The 18946-nt window shown below is 68.1% G+C and overlaps 4 protein-coding genes across 4 annotated transcripts; 3 read left to right on the plus strand and 1 right to left on the minus strand.

The window, feature by feature from the left end:
* Positions 1 to 276: 276 nt before the first annotated feature.
* LOC311214517 (ADP-ribosylation factor-like protein 3) lies at positions 277 to 2122 on the minus strand (the record flags this gene model as incomplete). The annotated part of the gene is made up of 6 exons (XM_084295119.1): positions 277 to 324; positions 412 to 597; positions 1280 to 1330; positions 1421 to 1537; positions 1620 to 1763; positions 2105 to 2122. The coding sequence occupies 6 exons, from the start codon at positions 2120 to 2122 to the stop codon at positions 277 to 279; spliced, it is 564 nt and encodes a 187-aa protein (XP_084151245.1).
* A 1729-nt stretch (positions 2123 to 3851) lies between these two features.
* On the plus strand, positions 3852 to 10364 carry RGS14 (regulator of G protein signaling 14). Its single transcript, XM_084295089.1, has 15 exons — positions 3852 to 4007; positions 5348 to 5369; positions 6328 to 6482; positions 6574 to 6666; positions 6897 to 7040; positions 7130 to 7279; positions 7417 to 7537; positions 7631 to 7755; positions 7824 to 8021; positions 8107 to 8183; positions 8286 to 8412; positions 8619 to 8700; positions 8901 to 8959; positions 9106 to 9220; positions 9425 to 10364. The coding sequence occupies exons 1-15, from the start codon at positions 3963 to 3965 to the stop codon at positions 9661 to 9663; spliced, it is 1752 nt and encodes a 583-aa protein (XP_084151215.1). The 5' UTR covers positions 3852 to 3962; the 3' UTR covers positions 9664 to 10364.
* Positions 10365 to 12690: 2326 nt separating this feature from the next.
* Positions 12691 to 16315, plus strand: SLC34A1 (solute carrier family 34 member 1; the record flags this gene model as incomplete). Its single annotated transcript, XM_084295625.1, has 12 exons — positions 12691 to 12793; positions 12931 to 13113; positions 13297 to 13425; positions 13499 to 13642; positions 13744 to 13855; positions 13936 to 14131; positions 14304 to 14399; positions 14536 to 14635; positions 14787 to 14954; positions 15307 to 15423; positions 15558 to 15682; positions 15761 to 16315. 12 exons carry the CDS (start codon positions 12691 to 12693, stop codon positions 16313 to 16315), a joined length of 2028 nt encoding a protein of 675 aa, XP_084151751.1.
* Positions 16316 to 17143: 828 nt separating this feature from the next.
* LOC311214562 (alpha-2Db adrenergic receptor-like) lies at positions 17144 to 18181 on the plus strand (the record flags this gene model as incomplete). Its single annotated transcript, XM_084295192.1, has 1 exon — positions 17144 to 18181. One exon carries the CDS (start codon positions 17144 to 17146, stop codon positions 18179 to 18181), a length of 1038 nt encoding a protein of 345 aa, XP_084151318.1.
* Between the last annotated feature and the right edge of the window lie 765 nt (positions 18182 to 18946).

Raw genomic sequence — 18946 nt, forward strand, 5'->3', positions numbered from 1 at the left:
AGGCAGCAGCCACCTCCTGCAGGAATGGAGGGGTTCGGCTGCATCTTTATCTGGGGTGTGCAGAGTGACGTGGGCAGACGAGCAGTGAAAGACTAGGTGAAAAAACCCATGTGAGAAACCCATGTGAAAAACCCATGAAAAAAAGGTGACAAACCCATCTGAGCAAGAGTTTGAGGCTCAGGGCCCCGTCAAGCCTTTGGGTGGAATATGGGGACCAGGGCAGTTGGCCATGGCTTAGGGACCTGCAGCTCAGTCCAGTCTGGCACTTCCCAGCTCTCACTTCTTCCTGCTCATGATCTGGCTGGAAATCCAGTTCATCCCATCCTGGAAGGAAGAGAGACGTGAGCACAGCCCCAGAGCACGGCAGGCCCTTAGGTCCTCTCCCACCCCGCCGTGCCCTCGCCTCTCTACCTGCACTCCTTCCCCGGACAGGGCTGAGCAGGCCTGGATCTGCCATTCCCGGTCCCGGTAGGTGTGGAGGCTCAGCCCTTCGGCGATTTTGGCCGCAGGTGCTGCCGTCACCAGGTCCTGCTTGTTGGCAAACACCAGCAGCGGGACCCCCGTGAGAGACTCGTCCTCGGTGAGCTCGGCCAGCTCCTGCCAAGAGATAACCCTGTCCCAGGAGCGCTGCCCCCCAGCAGGCTGGGGCAGCTCGCTCCCCACAACCCAAATCCAAAGATGCCGTGAGATCTCCATATCCCAAGGGGCAGATGTGCACCCCTGAAGCTACATCTGCCCCACAGAGAATCTGGAGCCGCTCTCAGCATCACCTGGGGGATAAACACACCCGGCACCGAGTGCGCCTTGGGCAAAGGGCAGCGGCAGGAGGCTGCTGTCAGCCCCGGCTGTCTGGCGCACCCACGCCTCCGTTCCAGGCAGCGTTTGGTGTCAGCACAGCCTTGACTGGCACTGGGAGTCTCACCTTCGGTTTTACTTTCCAGGTTTTGTAATTCTGAGTTCACTACTTGAGCTTCAAGGAGGAAAGCTTTGCTTTGTCGTAAGGCTCCCCTGGCGCTGGGAGGATTCCCACGAGAGGCAGTCACCCACTCCCATGTTGGGCACTCCTGAGGCATCACCCCCAGCTCCAGTAAAATTCGGAGAGCTGGTTGGGGCAGAGCTGTGTGCCCTTCCTGTGCACCTATGGGGACAGCTTGGCCCAGGGGACAGCCTGTAGCAGTCACAGGGAACAACCTCACTCCCCGCTTCAGCCTCCAGCAGCTGGCAGTGCCACGTCCGAGCCCCCGACCCCACCCGCCCCTTAATCCAGCCCCCCTCATACCTGCCCTGTCTCCTCAAAGCGCTTCTGGTCTGCGCTGTCAATGACATAAATCTGCCGGGGGAGACAAAAGGGACAGTGGGCAGCCCCTCCTTGCCTCTGCCTGCTGCAGGGGCTTCGCTGCAGCACAGCTCCAGCACTCACCAGCAGGTCGGTGCTGCCCAGGTACTTCCTCCAGTAGGGGCGGACGGAGCGCTGCCCCCCGATGTCCCAGACGTTCAGCTTGAAGCCGTGCGAGTGGATGCTCTTGATGTTGAACCCCTGCGTGGGGAACCAAACCCTGGCGTCACCCAGGGACCTGCCTCGCATGGTCCTGCCTCGCGTGGTCCGCAGCAGCCCCTACCTGGGTGGGGGTGATGGTGGTGACCTCCTCGGACGCCAGGCGTTTCAGCAGCGTGGTCTTGCCCGCGTTGTCCAGCCCCAGCAGGACGATGCGGAGCTCCTGCCCCGGGGAGCCCCGCAGCCTCTGGATGACGGAGAGCAGCCCCTGGGGGCGCGGGGGGCTGGGGGAGCCCTGCGGGGTGCCAGGTCGCTGCAGAGCACCCTCATTTCGCTGGGGGGATCTGGGTGCTCTGTTGGTCATTTTCCCTGTGTCTACAGCCCGAGTGAGCTCCAGGACTTAGTCCCGAGGTGCCCAAGCTTGAGGTTACCCCACCTCAGATAAACCCAGCCTGTCCCCCTCCCCTGGGTGGGCTGTCCCTGTCCCCTGGGAGCCTGGCCAGCTCCTGGCAGGCTGGGGGCCGAGTCTTGGCCCTGCTCTGCCAGCCAGGAGCTGGTGCCAGCGCAGCCGCCCTGGGGCAGGCGGGGTGTAGCCAGACCCCCCCTCACCTTCTGCACCTCACCCATGGTCTGGGAGCGGCTGCAGCCCGTGGCACGCCTCAGGGGATGCCGGGGGGCATCTGCGTGACTGGCACGCTCCCCATCCCTGGGGGAGGAAGAGGATTACGGGCTCCAGAATTAGCTGCTGTTTCTCCATTTACCCACAGCATTGAATAATGCCCTCGGCAAATCCCCCAGCCAGCTGTCACCCAGCCGTCACCTCCCCCTGCTCCCTACTCCCAGGACAAACCAGGGGGCACTGAGGATAAACCGGGGGGCACCGAGCATCTCCTCTCCCCACAGCACCAGTGCAGCAGGAGGACGCGGTACCTGGGCATCGTGGGCACGATGCCCTGGCAGAGCATGGCCAAGGGACACGGAGTGGCACAGCCAGGGCACAGCTGTCCCCAGGAGAGGCCCTGCGGCCCCAGCCGGGATGGAGGAGGCAGGCAGAGCCTCTCAGTGTGTGGAGCTGGCCCAGAAAGGGCCGACGCCTCCTCCGGCACATCCCGGTCCCCACATTCCACTCGCATCAGCAGGATGAGGTGACACCAGCAGCCACAACCCATCCCCTCGGCCCCGCGGCGCCAGACGGCGCCGAGCAGAGCTCAGCAGGGACGAGCGCCAGCCCAGAGCCCAAAGCCCTGCTGGAGTCACCGGCACAGGGATGCCACGGGCAGGGGATGGGGATGGAAGGAGGGCAGCAGGACTGCACCCCTCACCCCAGGCACATCCTGTGGGGCCAGAATCCCGCTCCCTGCATCCCACTGCCTGCATCCCGGAGCGTGGCAGGAGGTGATGCTGGGGCACGGCTGGCCAAAGCCACCCTGGGCCACGTCAGCTTCTCCCATCCGAGGGAAACCACCAGCCTGCTGGCAGCCAGCAGGGGACGGGGTGCGGAGGGGCACAGGCACCGATGTCCCCAGCAGCCCACCCTAACCCCGATGGGGCAGGGGTCTCACCCAGTCGCCATTTGGGATAAAAACACGAAAATACGTGAATCCAGCGGTGCATTCGCTCTCGCTGCGGCTCGGTCCCCGGCTCAGGTTTCCTAGCGGAGGTTACCCTTTGCGGGGAGGGCCGTGAGTCACGCACCCGGGGTGAGACATTTTTATTTATAACTCCCGTCACGGAGCCAAGGCAAACAACGGGACGGCGAGAGGCGCAAGCGGCCTCGGCCTCGCCACCGTGCGCGTGCTGCCAGCATTAATGCTTCAGCTGTCCCCACACTGGCACCAGCTGCCTGGGGGCTCACCCCACACCTTGCACCCCAAACACCCACATCCCCGTGAGCGCGGTGCTCGCGCTTCACCCAGTTCCTCATATCTCCCACCAAACCCTACAAAACCCTACAAAAACTGCCCAAAATCCCCTCCTGCTTGCCAGCAGGCACCAAACCGTGGCCACAGCTCCGTGCTGAGCGTGGCTCGCCCCCAGCACCCCCGGTACCGGCAGCTCCCCACGGGGCACGGGGGCACCCCCAGAACCAGGAGCCGGTGCCCGGTGCCCTGCGGGGGAACCCGGGGCGGGCAGCGGGAGGGCGGCAGCGCCGGTGCCGTTCCCGGAGCCATCCCCGGAGCCGGTGCCGGTGGCGGTCCCGTTCCCGGTGGCGGCGTCGGGAGGGCGGCTCCGCTCCCCCCTCGGCTGCGGTCTGGGTTCCCATAGCGACATTTCCTGTGGCAGCCGAAAGCGGCAGTGCCGGCGGTGCCGGGGGTGCCGGGAGGGCCGGGCCGGTCGCGCCGCGCCACCGGGCGGGGATGCTGCGGGGCGCCGGGCCGAGCCGGTAACCCGCCGGGACCGGCACCGGCACCGGCACCGGGACCGGGACCGCTACCGGGACCGGCACCGGCACCGGGCCGTGCCAGGGATGCAGGGCAAGGGCAAGCTGCTGCTGGTCCACAACGGGCGCATGGTGAGCGCCACCGGGAACCGGGAGCGCACCGGGAGGAGTTGATGGGGTACCGGGGGTGGGCGCGGGGATGGGGATGGGGATGGGGCAGGAGGGGGCTGTGGGGATGGGGGGTGTGGGGATGGGGTGAGGAGGCGCTGCTAGGGTGGGTGGGTGGAGATGTGTGGGGTTGGGTGAGCAGGGATGGGTGTGTGGGGCGGGGGAGTGTGGGGCTGGGGGTTTGGGGATGGGGGGTTTGGGGCTGAGGGGTTTGGGGCTGAGGGGTTTGGGTTGGAGAGTTTGGTGCTGGGGAGTTTGGGGATGGGGAATTTGGGGATGGGGAAATTGGTGCTGGGGGGTTTGGTGCTGGGGGGTTTGGGGATGGGGGGTTTGGGGATGGGGGGTTTGGGGATGGGGAGTTTGGGGATGGGGAATTTAGGGCCAGGGGGTTTGGGAGTGGGGAGTTTGGAGATGGGGAGTTTGAGGTTGGTGACTGTGGTGCTGGGGAGTTTGGGGCTGGGCGGTGTAGGGCTGGGCGGTTTAGGGCCAGGGAGTTTGGGGTGCGTACCAGGGATGGATGGGGATGGGGAAGAGCAAGGATGGGGCGAGGTGGGGTTGTAGGGCCAGAGATGAACGAATGGGGCTGGGAGGTGCAGGGCTGCCATAGGGGGCACGGCAAGGGTCTGGGGGTGGGCTACCAGGGGGCAAGGGGCGTGTTACGGGGCTGGGGTAGGAGGCAGTGGGGCCGGGGTGCGTCGGGCTGGGCTGGGGGCTGCAGGGCAGGCTGGGGTGTGTGGGGCTGGGGGGACACCGGCCAGCAAGGCCCAGGGCACGGCTCCAGGGTGGCCCAGGGGGGTGGTGGGCAGCCGGCACGCCCCGTGTGGGCTCTACTCATCTCCCCGGGGTGCCACGTCCCCAAGGGAGGCGCCCGGGGCAGCCCAAGGGATGCTGCGGGACCCGGAGGTGCCCTCTCCTGGGTGCTGGCTCTCCAGTAGCCCCAGGCCCCGAAGCAGCGAGCAGTTTGCCTGCCTGGGGCTGTGGTTCTCCTTCCTTCCCTCCCCTCCTCCCCTCCTCTTCCTGTGCCGGGGAGGCTGCTTCTCTCCTCCCCGGGTAGCTGCGGGGTTGTGGCCGATAGCATCTGCCCTTTCCCCATCGCTGAGCCCAGGCGCACACCGGTGGGGAGAAAGGCTGCGTGCTCCTCGGGAGCCCCCCGCGGCTGCTCGCCGTGCTGGGGGGGAGCCCCACGGCCTGCCCCCACACCATGGGGCAGCAGCCCCAAATTGCACGGGGCGGTGTTTGCCGGCGGCTCGGCCCCTGGCTCCAGCTCCTCGCCCTCCCTCACACCTCTCCTCTCCACCCCACAGGGCCCGGCCGTGTCGGATGGAGGTAAGGCTGCTCCTCGCATCCTCGCCCGGGGAGGGGGAAGCCCCGCTGGGCCCAGCTCCCCCCTGCTCGGATGGGGCTCTGGGTGCTGGCTTGGGGCACGCAGAGCCCGGTAGCTGTGGGGGAGGCTGTCTGTTTGCCAAGTCATGCCTGGCCTTGGGCAGAACAAGAAGGGCAGAGAGCTTGGCAAAGCAGCGAGCTGCCTCCTCTGCTGGGGGGGCGCTGGGATGCTGCCCCCCTCCCGCTGGCTCTACCGGGAGACCCCTCCTGTGCGCCCCGAGCTCCTCTGGCAAGCGACCCCCTGCTCCCCGTTGCCACCAGTCAGACCCGAGCAGGAGCTGGCTGGCCGTGGGGACTTCCCTCTTTTAGGAGGAGGGCTGCGTTTGAATGCACTCATCTCTGTTCCCTTCGGCTTCCTTTAAGGCCTGGGCTGACCATTTCTGTGCCCACAGCGGCCAGGGCCAGAGGAGCGGAGAAGGGAAATCGAGGCACAGCACGGTCGCGATGCCAGAGGAGCCCCCCACCCACCCTCCCCGCCAGCCTGCCCCTCGTCTCCCTGCCCTTCTGCTTCTCCTCCCCGCTGGGCGCCTTCCCCACGCGCTGCTTTGTTCCCCTGGGAGATGAGTCACACGTGGAGTGACGGTGACAGCCCCGGGAGGGAGCGCTGTCACCGGGAGGGATTGCTGTCACGCCGGAAGGTGTCGGCTGTGCCACCACGGCGCTGTGCCATCACGGTGCTGTGCCATCACGGCACTCGTCTGCATGGAGCAGCAGCTCGGCTCCTCGTGCTCCCACCCCGACACCTCGCAGGCTCAGAGCAGCCCATACGGGGCAGATGAACCTGGGGCAGGCACTGTGGGCTGTGGGCACCTTGGGGCTGAACTAGCCCTGGCCACGCGTGCCCCCCAAGCAAGGTGGCCACGATGCTCAGCCACCGGACCTGAGCCTTTCTCTCTCCCAGAATTAAACGCCTCCAGGGCCCGGGGCAGCAACCACAGCGTGAACAGCCTGCCCGCCCCGCAGAGCACCTGCAGCTCCGCGCACGGCTCCGTGAGCAGCTGGGCAGAGTCCTTCGAGACGCTGCTGCAGGACCGCGTGGCTGTCACCTACTTCACCGTGAGTGCTGCAGCCCAGACCCCGCTCCCCACACCGGCCCTGCAGCCATCCTGGCCTCGAGCATCCTTCACGCAGCTCTCTGCCCCCCCAGGAGTTCCTCAAGAAGGAGTTCAGCGCCGAGAACGTCTACTTCTGGCAGGCATGCGAGCGCTTCCAGCAGATCCCGGCCAGCGACACGCAGCAGGTAGCGGCCCCGCAGCTGAGGCTGCAAATCCCTGGCACGGGAGGTTGGGTCTCTTCTGGTCAGGACAAGGGGATGGAGCAGCGCGTTGTGCCCAGAGCTCGGTGCTGGATGTGGGGCCGATGCCGGTCCCCCAGCTGTGAGGTGGCCCTAGTGGGGACTTGGCCCAGTGCTCAGAGGCTTGGAGGGAAGGGGAGGGGGCTCCTGGCCCCATCCTGACCCCCCTCTCCCAGCTGGCGCAGGAGGCACGGCGGATCTACGACGAGTTCCTCTCCAGCCACTCGGTGAGTCCCGTCAACATCGACAGGCAGGCTTGGATCGGGGAGGACATGCTGGCCACCCCCTCCCCGGACATGTTCCGCCTCCAGCAGCTCCAGGTGAGACAATCTCTCCCCCCAGCCCCGCTCCAGCAGCCCCCCAGGAGCCGTGGGCTGGGGCGCTGAGCAAGCACCTCCTCCCCTCGCAGATCTTTAACCTGATGAAGTTCGACAGCTACACGCGCTTCGTGAAGTCCCCCCTCTACCAAGCCTGCCTGAGGGCCGAGAGCCAGGGGCAGCCCCTGCCGGACCTGCGGCCCCACTCCCGCAGCAGCAGCCCCCCCCCAGACCTCAGCAAGGTGAGCGGGATGCAAAGGGGGGGACACGATCCCATCCTGGGGCCGGGCACCGTCCCCACCATGTCACAAGCCTGGCCACGGGCTGAGGACAGAGACGTGGCGGGGAACGGAGGCTGAGCTTCCTCTCCCCGCCCTAGAAGTCGAAGTTGAAGCTGGGGAAGTCCCTGCCTCTCGGCGTGGAGACGGCCGGCAGCGGGGCCACCCGCAGCCCCCGCCGCTCCTTCCGCAAGGGCGAGCGACGGGAGCCCTCCTGGGCAGGTAGGCGCCGCGCGGGGCAGCGGGGGACAGCCCCGTCCCCACGCAGTCCCCATCCCCATGCCATCCCCATCCACGGATGTCCGCTTGTCCTAGACGGGGGAGAAGGCGGTGGAAGCGCCGTGCTGTGGCGAGAGTCTCAGGGCTCCCTCAACTCCTCTGCCAGCCTGGACCTGGGCTTCCTCTCCTCGGCTGGCACGGCCGCCAGCCCCTGGACGGAGGTGAGTCCTCGCCGCGCCAGCCCCGCGCTGCCACTGGCCCTGCTGACGGCACCTCTCCCATCCCGCAGGGCCATCGCAAGAGCCTGGGGGGCAGCGAGGCCGAGGCCAAGCCCACCAAGTACTGCTGCGTCTACCTGCCCGACGGCACGGCCTCGCTGGCCGCCGTGCGGCCCGGCCTCTCCATCCGCGACATGCTGGCCGGGATATGCGAGAAGCGAGGCTTCAACCTCCCCGACATCAAGGTGTACCTGGTGGGCAACGAGCAGGTACGGGGCAAGGGGGGGCTCCGGGTAGCGGGGATGGCAAAGCGGGGATGTTGCCAGGAGGCTGCTGATGCGTTGGCTGTTGCAGAAAGCGTTGGTGCTGGACCAGGAGTGCTGCGTGCTGGCAGACCAGGAGGTGAAGCTGGAGAACAGGATCAGCTTTGAGTGAGTGTCCTTTTCGGGATGAATGCCTTCCAGGCCACATCGCCCGCCCCAACCTCCCTGCAGAGCCGCTGACACCTCTCACGTCTTCTTCCTTCCCCGCAGCCTGGAGATCTCCTCCCTCAGCAAGACCATCCGCATCACGGCCAAGTCCACCAAGCGCATCCGGGAAGCGCTGCAGCCCGTGCTGGGCAAATACGGCGTCAACGTGGAGCTGGTGCTGCTGCGCCGGGTGAGGGCAGCCACAGCGCTGGGCTGGGGGGTCCGGGGGGGTCTCAGCGATCTGTGCTGAGCTGGGCAGCACCGGGTGGGCGCGCTGGGTGCCGGGCAGCCCCCAAACTGGCGGGGCTGTGGCCGGCGAGCTGTGACATTGGTGCCATGGGCACCCTTGCCACGCGCCGTGTCACAGCGGTGTGACGTTGGGGTTCCCCGTTGCAGCAAGGTGAGTCGGCAACGCTGGACCTAGAGAAGCTGGTCAGCACGGTGGCTGCGCAGAAACTCGTCCTGGAAACGCCGTCAGGTAACGCCTGGGGACAGCCGTGTCCCCTCCCGAGCCATGTCACTCCCCCGAGCTGTGCCAGCACCCTGAGCTGTGTCCCTGGCCCATCCTGCTCACGGGGCCGGGCTGCTTTCTGCTGGCCACGGCTCCTGCTCCCTGCGTGGGCTCTGTCGCATCACCAGCCAGGCCCAAAGTTTTGATCCCCACCCTACACCTTGCAGACATGAAAGTGACAGAGAGCGCCGAGGCTGCGGCCGCCCCCTCCCCGCTGCGCAGCGAGGTGAGTCCCGGCTCTACCCTGGTCAGGAGGGGAGATGCCCCGGGCTGTGGGGGTGCCGTGGGGAAGGGGTGCCCACTGCAGGGGCAGGAGCAGGCTGGGGGAATGCTGCCTCCCTGCCCCATGCTGAGCTCGGACGCTCGCCGCAGGAGGGAAGCCCGACGGGAGCGGAGGCCGACGCGCCGTGGGGGCTGCCCTCCTCCTCCTGCAGGCCCCGGTCCTCGGCTGCCACCAACCTGAACCGCCGCACCTACGACTTGGAAGGTGAGAGCCGGCGCACCCCAAACCCATGGGATTGGGGCAAAACACGGGGCGGTGAGGGGAGCAGGGTGTCTGCTGCGTGAGGTCCCGTGGGCGCGGGGTCCCGTGGAGAGGCTACGGGTGCTGCTTTTGGGGTCACATCAGGCCAAGGCTTTTAGGAGCGGGTGGCGGTGCCGGGCTGAGGTGCGTGTCCTGCTTTTCCCCCAGGGCTGGTGGAGCTGCTGAACCGTGCCCAGAGCTGCCGGGCCAACGACCAGCGGGGGCTGCTCTCCAAGGAGGACCTGGTGCTGCCTGACTTCCTCCAGCTGCCGGGGCAGGACGGCAGCGCCTGCGGGGGCTCCGATCAGCCCAACGCCTCTCACCCGGGATCCCAGGGGAGCAACCACCCCGGCCCCACCAAGGAGCCCGCGCCGGCTCAGCCCGCGGTCGAGCAGGAGCCCCGGTGAGCCCTGCCCCACGCCCGCACCCAGCGCCTGGCGCCGCCGACACTGCCCGGACCGCAGATTCGTCCACGTCCCGTCCCAAACTCGTGTCGTGTTGCTGTGAGTGGTCGAGCAGCTGCCGTGCCCCTCGGTGGGGCCACATCCCGGTGCACGTCCAGGGAGTCCTGTACATAGTTTGAGCCCCCCCCTGCTGCAAAGCACTCGGCAGCGTCCCGCGCGCGCCTGGCACTGCCCTGCCCGGTGCTTCTGCCTCCCCTGCCTGGGGCAGGGCTGCCTCGGGGTGAATCCTGCTTGCGCCAGGCTGGCACGGCCCCACGGGAAGCAGCCTGCCAGCCAAAGGGCGTGCGGGATGGAGAGGATGTGGGTGGATGGGGTGGCAGGGCGGGGCAGTCCTAAGCCCCCGTGCCATGGGCAGGCAGGGACGGGAGAGCGGGTGGGGATGGATCTAGCCCCATCCCAGCAGTGGGTTCCCATGGCAAGACCCTACATGATGGGGGCTGCAGAAACAGCCCCCTGCCCTGTCCCTGCTGGGGCAGTGGGCTCTCAGCCTTTGGGGCCAGGCTTGCCCTGTGCTGGAGGTGCCGGAGCAGTGCAGCACCTCTGGGTGCTGAGCATCTCAGCCTGCCCTGGGTGCTGCTGGGTGCCCGGCATGCCCAGCCTGCCCACGTGGCCAGACCCGGCTGCGCCCTGGGCCACCGCTCGGTCCCCACTGCCCGGCCAGAGGCAGAGGGGTGGCCCAGGGCAGCCTCCTGGGGGGAAACACAGCCCCCAGGCCGGCCCCCAGGGCTGGCACAGAGCCCTCGTGTGTCTCCGTGGTGCTGCTCGGTCCTGTCCGTGGTGTGAAACCAGGGGAAATAAAGAGCATTGCCTGGAAGCACTTCTCTCGCCTTCTTTCCTGCCCCGCTGGGGAGCCAGGCTGTGCCTGGGGTGGCTCCGGGGGTGGCCAAGGGATGCTTCTGGTGGCATCACCTCCCTGCGCCCCAAATACCCCACAAAGCCCCTCGGGGCCAGCCCCCACAGCCCTGCCGATGGCCATACAGCCCCCAGCTGTGCCGCCCTGCCTGCGGGAAGGGGCAGCACCAGCAGCCCCATTTCTCAGCCCCACAGTGTTGTAGGGCACACCGCAGGACTGGTAGGACTTCAGCCCCGAGCCTGTCAATGAGTGACAGCCCGGGCTGCCAGGGCCTCGCGGGTTAATGATTGTGGGGGCAACCAGGCAGCGGCCACCGCAGCCCCCAGGGGCAGGGCACACGCGGCCACCGGCCAGCCTGGGGGCTGTGGGGTGGTCCCAGGCTGCACCCCATGGTTGGAGGGACCCCTACGGCCCTTTTATCCCAGAGGCCAGGCAGTGGCTGCTCCTGGGGGTGTAGCCTGGCAAGGGGCAGGGGGCACCAGGCTGGCTTAGCCATGGACTGTCCCCAGGCACTGCCAGCACCCTGGGTACCTGCGGGGTCTCCCCTTGTGTCTGTAAAACCTTCAAGCCTGGCTGTTTTGGGCTACAGAGCTGACAAATTACTCTGTGAGCCACGGCCTAGGGGCACGTCCTCATCCCACTAATCCCAGCACACGGATGGCACTGTCCCCTCCGGATCTTGCATGGCACAAGGCGCTGGGGACGAAGCGCTGCCCCCAGCTGGGTGCCCTGCTGCGCCCAGACACCCCGGCAGGACCGGGGTACCCTCGTCCTGCATCACACTTGTCCCTCGGTCCCCGCAGCGCCCAGGGAGCAGCGTGTGCTGCCAGGCTGACCCAGGCCAGGGTCACGCAGTGCTCCACGCCCCGGTGGGCACGGCTTGAGGCACAATGACGCGCTCGTGGGCACCAGCAGGGCCCAACGATGCCGGCTCCTGGCGTCCACCTCCCAGCCACGGCAGAACGGCAGTGGCACGGCCGCGTGGCCCCTCCGCACCCCTCCTGACACCCGCAGCCACCCCAGGGACCTTTGGCCCCAGCTCTCCCCTCGGCTGCCGTGGGCACGAGCTGGCCGGGCACCTCGTGGGTGGATGGAAACTTGGCCGGAGGTGCGCACACGGGGTAATGATAAACGGCAGCGGGGCGGCGGTGACGATAACGCTGGCACCGCTCCCTGCCCCGCACCGCACACGCCGAGCAGCAGCGGTCCCTGCAGCTCTGTGCCACCATCGTTGGTGACACGGGGACCACCGGGGTGCCTGGCCCGCCAGCAGGACCCTGCCACGATGCTGGTGCGACCGCTGCCACCGCTCACGGCCAGGACAGCAGGGCCGGGCCCCTGGTGGGTGATGCTTGGGTGGCTGCGAGGATGCGCGCATGGCCTCACCTCCAGCAGCGACACCTCCTCCTCGTCCTCCTCCTCCTCCTTCTCCTCCTCTCCACACAGTGCTGAGGCCACATCGATGGCCACCCCACAGAATCAGGGCTCCGGCACAGCCCCAAGCAGGCGAGATGGGATGCGTGGGGTGTCCTGGGGGCACCGGACCCCGGGGGCGCGTGCCCCATCCCGCCCCAGGCCGCGGCTGACGTGGGCTGTCACGGGGTTACCCATTAACTGCAGGAATTTCTGGGGAGGAGGTGAGTGGCGAGCAGAGGCGAGGGGCAACGCTGGGCTCCTTAGACTTTGCTCTTGGCGTGCATATAAAGGGCCCGGTGCCCCGCGGGCCTCTCTGCCAGAGGGACGCGTGGATGTGGCATGAGGACATGGCACTGCCCTGACCGCTCGGCCAGCCCCAGGTGAGCAGGGCCCCGGGGCAAAACTGGCTGCTGGTGGCCCCAGTGGGACAGGACCAACTGCTGGTGGCCCCAGTGGGACAGGATCGGCTGCTGGTGGCCCCAGTAGGGCACGACCCAGCTGTTCCCAGCTCCCTGCCCCGTGCCCACCAGCTGACCCCATCCCATGCGCTGCTTCCCTGCGGGAGCCCCGGGGGTGACACGGTGGCAGCTGGTGGCCGAGGGCACCACGGGGATGGTGCTCCTTGGCGGTGCCACCACCCACGGCTGCCTGCGGTGACTGCGGTGACGCGTGGCCGCTTGTGCTCAGACCCAGCCAGAGCGATGCTGCCCTACCGGAGGGAGAGCCCGGCCATGCCCCGCTGCCCGGTGCGGGGAGGAAGGGTGGTGCACGGGCCCCAGTTCGCCTACTGCCCCAGCCCCCCAGGTAGGTCCCCCAGCCTTCCTCCTCCTCCTCCTCCTCCTCACCCTGCAGAGCTCAGCTCCGCTTCCACGTGCCGGGCAGGGTCCCTGCCTGGCACCCTGCAGGGACGGGGCCATAACGTGGGTGCCACCTCTCCCCAGCTCTGCACAGGCTGCCGGGTGCCCACGCCTGTCCCTTCGCCGTGAGCACGGTGACTTGCCCTGACCATGGCTTCCTGTGCCCCGGCTCCCCGGGGCGGCTGGTGGAGGGCATGGAGCGCTACGAGCTGGACGCGCTGCCCTGGCAGGGCCCCCGGCTGGGCTTGGAGGAGCTGCAGAAGCCAGGTGAGGTCCCCGCAGCGCCCCGGCACGGAGCACCCCAACCAGAGCACCCGGCGTGGAAGATGCTCGGCACCCTGGGGTGCCGCGGGCAGAGCAGAGGGAGGCGGAGGGGACCTAGGGACCGGTGGCACGGCCGGGCACGGGGACGCGCGGCCGGCGTTTAACACTCTCTCTTGTCTTGCGCAGAGCTGGGGTGCTGGGTGAGGGTCCAGTCCATCTGTGTCTCCCTTCTCAAGGTGCCCCTGATGTTCGGCTTCCTGTACCTCTTCGTCTGCTCGCTGGACGTGCTCAGCTCTGCCTTCCAGCTGGCCGGAGGTACGGCCACGGGGGCAGCGGGTGGCCGGCGGCACCGCTGCTCCGGCACCCTGCCGCTCGCGCTCTCTCACAGGCAAGGTGGCCGGGGACATCTTCAAGGACAACGCCATCCTCTCCAACCCCGTGGCCGGGCTCGTGGTGGGCATCCTGGTGACCGTGCTGGTGCAGAGCTCCTCCACCTCCACCTCCATCATCGTCAGCATGGTCTCCTCGGGGCGTGAGTGCGCTCCCCGGGAGCCGAGGCCAGGGGACGGGGTGGCTGGAGGGGGGCCACCCCGAGCTGGGACACGTGGGGCCAGCGGGTGTCTCTGTCCCCAGTGCTGGAAGTGCGCTCTGCCATCCCCATCATCATGGGCTCCAACATCGGCACCTCCGTCACCAACACCATCGTGGCCCTCATGCAGGCCGGTGACCGCAGCGAGTTCAAACGGTGAGCGCTGCTCGGGGCAGGGGGGGATCCAGGGGGGGCTGGGGGCTGCCCCCCACCCACCCGTGGGCTCCTCCACGCAGGGCTTTCGCCGGCGCCACGGTGCACGACTGCTTCAACTGGCTGTCCGTGCTGGTGCTGCTGCCGCTGGAGGTGGTGAGCGGGTACCTGCACCACGTCACCCGCCTGGTGGTGGCCACCTTCAACATCCGCAGCGGGAAGGACGCCCCCGACCTGCTGAAGATCATCACGGAGCCCTTCACCAAGCTCATCATCCAGGTCTCCTTGGGCCGCCCGCGCTGTCCCCAGGGGTGGTGTCCTTAAAGCTGCCGTCCCCTTTGGCGGTGGTGGCCTCAAAGCCTGGGAGCGGTGTCCCCGTCACGGCGAAGATGTCCCCCCAGGCTGGGCGTGCTGCCAGCCCCCAACCGCCCTCTCCGCCGTGTTGTTGCAGCTGGACAAGTCGGTGATCACGGGCATCGCCACGGGGGACGAGAGCCTGCGCAACCGCAGCCTCATCCGTGTGTGGTGTGACCCTGCGCCCCCCCAGGTGAGGGGACCCTGGCCTTGCCACGGGGCTAGGAAGGGTTGGAGAGCTGGGACGATGAAGGCTTCCCCCCCTAAAACCACCCCAAGGAGTGGGGTGGGCCCTGTGGAGCCATCCACAGCCTGATCTCACCCTGCAGACAGCTGCTGGGGGGCTTGGGGTCCCCCCAAACTGCACGTCCCCCGGCCACTGCAGCGGTAGCGGCACGGAGAGCATCCACAACGTCACCAGGCAGAAGTGTGAGTGGGGCTGGGGTCAGGATGCGTGGCAGGGCTGGGAGATGCTGGGCTGGGGGTTTTGGGGCTGGGGGAGATGTGTGCGCAGTGGGGAGAGGTCCGTGAGCGGGGCCAGGCTGGCCCCAGGCCCTCGCCCAGCCGTGCTGTGGGGCAGGCGAGCACCTCTTCACGGACACGCCGCTGCCGGACCTGGCCGTGGGGCTGGTGCTGCTGGCCGGGTCCCTCGTCGTGCTCTGCACCTGCCTCATCCTCCTGGTCAAACTGCTCAACTCCCTGCTCAAGGGGCAGGTGGCCAAAGCCATCCAGAAGGTCATCAACACTGGTGAGTGGGACGGGGACCACCGTGGGATGAGTGGGATGGGGCCCCGGCTGCTCCAGCCTTCCCTGCCTGCCCCCGGCCACCCCAAGACCCATCCCTGGCTGCCCCTAACCCCCAGCCCTGCCTGGCCCCCGTGTCCCCTGGCCCCATTCCTGCTCTGCTTATGGCTGTCACATCCTCCTGGTGTCCACGTCCCCCTTCCCCATCCACCCTAGCCACCAGCCTCCTGCCCGCCCCAAGCCTGGCCCTACATGCAGCAGCTGGCCCCCCAGCTCCCTCCCCAGCACCCTGTAGGAGCTCCAGGCTGCTCCCAGCTGATGTTCCCCTCTCTGTGTCCGTGCCTGTGCCGCGGCAGACCTCCCGCACCCGTTCAGCTGGCTCACCGGCTACTTTGCCATGGTGGTGGGCGCTGGGATGACGTTTGTTGTGCAGAGCAGCTCTGTCTTCACCTCGGCCATCACGCCCCTCATCGGTGAGTCCGAGCCCAGCCTGGTTCCCTACCACCCACCGGTCCCCACGGATGCTGGGGTCCTCGGATTTGTGCCCCCAAGGGAGAGCATGGGGTGCTGGCAGGAGATGCAATGGCACGGGGCGCCTGTCCCACAGGCTTGGGGGTGATCAGCATTGAGCGTGCCTACCCGCTGACCCTTGGCTCCAACATCGGCACCACCACCACCGCCATCCTGGCCGCCCTGGCCAGCCCGGGGGACAAACTGGCCAGCTCCTTCCAGGTACGGGCAGCCGGGTGCCACGGGGGGAAGCCCGCACACCCCCGTGTGCCCAGGCTAACGAGGCAGCCATCCCCGCAGATCGCCCTCTGCCACTTCTTCTTTAACATCTCCGGCATCCTGCTGTGGTACCCGCTGCCCTTCACCCGCCTGCCCATCCGCATGGCCAAGGCGCTGGGCGAGCGCACGGCCAAGTACCGCTGGTTCGCCGTGCTGTACCTCATCGTCTGCTTCCTCCTGCTGCCCTCCCTCATCTTCGGCATCTCCATGGCGGGCTGGCGGGTGCTGGTGGGGGTGGGCGCCCCTTTCCTCGGCCTCCTCTTCTTCGTGGGCCTGGTGAACGCGCTGCAGGCGCGCAGCCCCGGCCGCCTGCCCAAGTGGCTGCAGACCTGGGATTTCCTCCCGGCCTGGATGCACTCGCTGCAGCCCCTCGACAACCTCATCACGCGCGCCGCGCTGTGCTGCACCGACCGCTGCCGCAGCCCCGAGGGCTGGGACGAGCGCGAGGGCGCTGCCCGCGACAAGGCCAGGCTGGGGCTGGACAACCCCGCGCTCTCCTACCCCGAGGAGATGCCGGGTGCCGCGGTCCGGGTGGGCTCCCCACGCCTGACCCCGCACGGCGCCACCCGGCTCTAGCTGGTACCGGGTGCGCAGCCCCTGTGCTGGTTTCCAGCGTCCCCGTTCTGCTGGTGACTAATAAAGGCTGAGCACCCAGGGGTGTGAGACTTCAGCTCCTGCCCCTACAAGTCCTGCTGGGCGCCCACTGTCCCCACCCGTGTCCGTACATCACCCACCCACAGCCCTGAAGCCTGCCCGGGGCCACACGGGTGCCCAGCACTGGGGAAGTACCAAGCATCTTCCTCCACCTCCCTCGTCCCCAAAGGGCTGAGCTGGAGCGATAGGGTCGGTGCCACACCACCTGGTGTCACGGCAACGTGTTGGTGAGCTGGACACGGCACGGGGCAGCCAGAGAGGTGCTGCAGGTTGGGGCTCAGCAGGATGCTGGCTCAGCACCACAGCGCAGTGCCCCAGCCCCACAGCACGAGCCCACCACCCTCCCGGTGACCCTGGCAGGAGCTCTTTAAGCACGGGCAAGAACTGCTTCTCCCACTGCCCACAGATGCTTGGGCTCCTGCCAGAGATAGCAGCCGGCCGGCCGGCCCTCCCTCCCCGCTTCCCGCCCTCCCTCCTCCCCAGGGCTGGGACGAAACGGGCCGCCCGAGCCAGCGGGGCTGCCGCCGAGCCGCTGCCGGCTGTTGTGGGGACAGCACGAAGGCAGCAGGCTGGGGGACACCGCTTCTGCCCCGCCGGATCGGGTCAGCTCGGGAGCCGCGGTGGCCGGGACGCCCGGGGCGGTCAGCGATGGAGGGGCCGAGCGGCGAGAGGCTGCGGTGAGCGGGGTGCACGCAGCGGGGGGCAGCCCCATGGGGATTCGGCCACCGGAGGGGCCGGGGCCGGGCCAGCATGGAGGCCGCCGGCACCCTCCCCAATGCCTCCGGTAACGGCAGCCAGGCCGGCAGCCCCCCGCACGGCCCGGCGGCCACGGGGCTCATCCTGCTGGCCGTCCTCGCCGTCCTGCTGGCCACGCTGGTGGGCAACGCGCTGGTGGTGGCGGCCGTCTCCACCAGCCGGGCGCTGCGCGCCCCGCAGAACCTCTTCCTGGTGTCCCTGGCTTCGGCGGACATCCTGGTGGCCGTCCTCATCCTGCCCTTCTCCCTGGCCAACGAGGTGATGGGCTACTGGTACTTCGGCAGCCTGTGGTGCAGCCTCTACCTGGCGCTGGACGTGCTGCTCTGCACGGCCTCCATCGGCCACCTCTGCGCCATCAGCCTCGACCGCTACTGGGCCGTCACCCGGGCGGCACGGCTCAACCTGCGGCGCAGCCCCGGCCGCGTCAAGGGGATGATCGGGGCCGTGTGGGCCACGGCCGCCCTGGTGGCCCTGCCGCCCCTCTTCAAGGCCCGGCCGCGGGCGCGGGTGTGCGAGCTGAGCGACGAGACGTGGTACGTGCTGGCCTCCTGCGTCGCCTCCTTCTTCGCCCCCTGCCTCGTCATGGTCACCGTCTACTGCCGCATCTACCGCCTCACCACGCGCAGGAACGCCGCGGTCCTGGCCGCCCGCCGTGGCTCGGCGCCGTGCCCCGGGGAGGCGAGCAGGAGGGCGTCCTGGGCCGCGGCACCGGGCTGGCGGCGCCGGAGCCAGCACCACAGCGTGTCGCTGTGCCGCCGGCGGCTGGTGCGGGTGCGGGAGCGGCGCTTCACCATCGTGCTGGCCGTGGTCATCGGGGCCTTCGTGCTCTGCTGGTTCCCCTTCTTCTTCACCTACAGCCTGGAGGCCGTGTGCGGGGAGGGCTGCCGCGTCTCCAAGCCCCTCTTCAGCTTCTTCTTCTGGATCGGCTACTGCAACAGCAGCCTCAACCCCGTCATCTACACCGTCTTCAACAGGGATTTCCGTGCTGCTTTCCGCAGGCTCCTGGCGGCGCCCAGGCGGCACGGCTCCTAGAGCCCCCCAGGACGGACAGCTGGGGCATGGAGGGCTGTGCTGCTGGTCCTGGTCTCGAGGTACTTTCAGAAACGCAGGATGTTGCAGGAGGGTGAATAAAAAGGGACAAATTGCACACCCAGGGCTGGTGTCTGCCTCCCAGGAGCCTGGTGAGCTGCCCCTCTGGGCACCCAGCCCTGTTCCTCTCCCAGGTTGTCCCATTCCACCCCAGCACTTCTTGCAGCGTGGGTGACCCGTCAAAGGTGACAACTCGTGTGGCACCTCCAGTGAGTGCCAGCCCTCCCTGCCACCCCCACGGGACAGGGACAGCCTCATGGACCAAGCAAACACCGGCTCCTCTGCTCGCATTTGTCCCTGAGCATCCTCACACAAAGCACGGGAACAGACCCTGTGGCTGCCGTGGGGGACACGAGACCCCACGTAGCAGCACCATGGGTGCTGGGCTGAGCTGGCCGTGCCACACAGCATCCCAGTATCGGCCCAGTGCCTCCAGCAGAGCTCCCCAGGCTGTCCTCTCCATACCATGGGTGCTGGCCTGGGCACCCATGAGCATCCTATTGCCTGCTTGAGGGCTTCAGTGGGATCTTGCAGGCAGAAACACACTGTGTCATGGCCCGGGGCACGAGGGAGAATTGTGGGGTGAAGGCCGGGGGCAACCACAGCCCCCAGGGGCAGTGCCCGTGCCGGGCAGGCCAGCCCGGCCTCGCTGCTCCACGCAGACACGCAGGGGTCAGAGGCGCCTCAACTTCTCCAGCTTCGCAGCTC

This window comes from Netta rufina (genome assembly GCF_964035555.1).
Source record: "Netta rufina genome assembly, chromosome: 14".
In the NCBI taxonomy this organism is placed as follows: domain Eukaryota; kingdom Metazoa; phylum Chordata; class Aves; order Anseriformes; family Anatidae; genus Netta; species Netta rufina.

Bases quoted from the DNA above. Each gene is read 5' to 3' on its own strand.
- RGS14 (XM_084295089.1), top strand. From the start codon at position 3,963: ATGCAGGGCAAGGGCAAGCTGCTGCTGGTCCACAACGGGCGCATG. The intron at 8,701-8,900 runs GTAACGCCTGGG...TACACCTTGCAG, and splicing joins CGTCCTGGAAACGCCGTCAG to ACATGAAAGTGACAGAGAGC. The intron at 9,221-9,424 runs GTGAGAGCCGGC...CTTTTCCCCCAG, and splicing joins CCGCACCTACGACTTGGAAG to GGCTGGTGGAGCTGCTGAAC.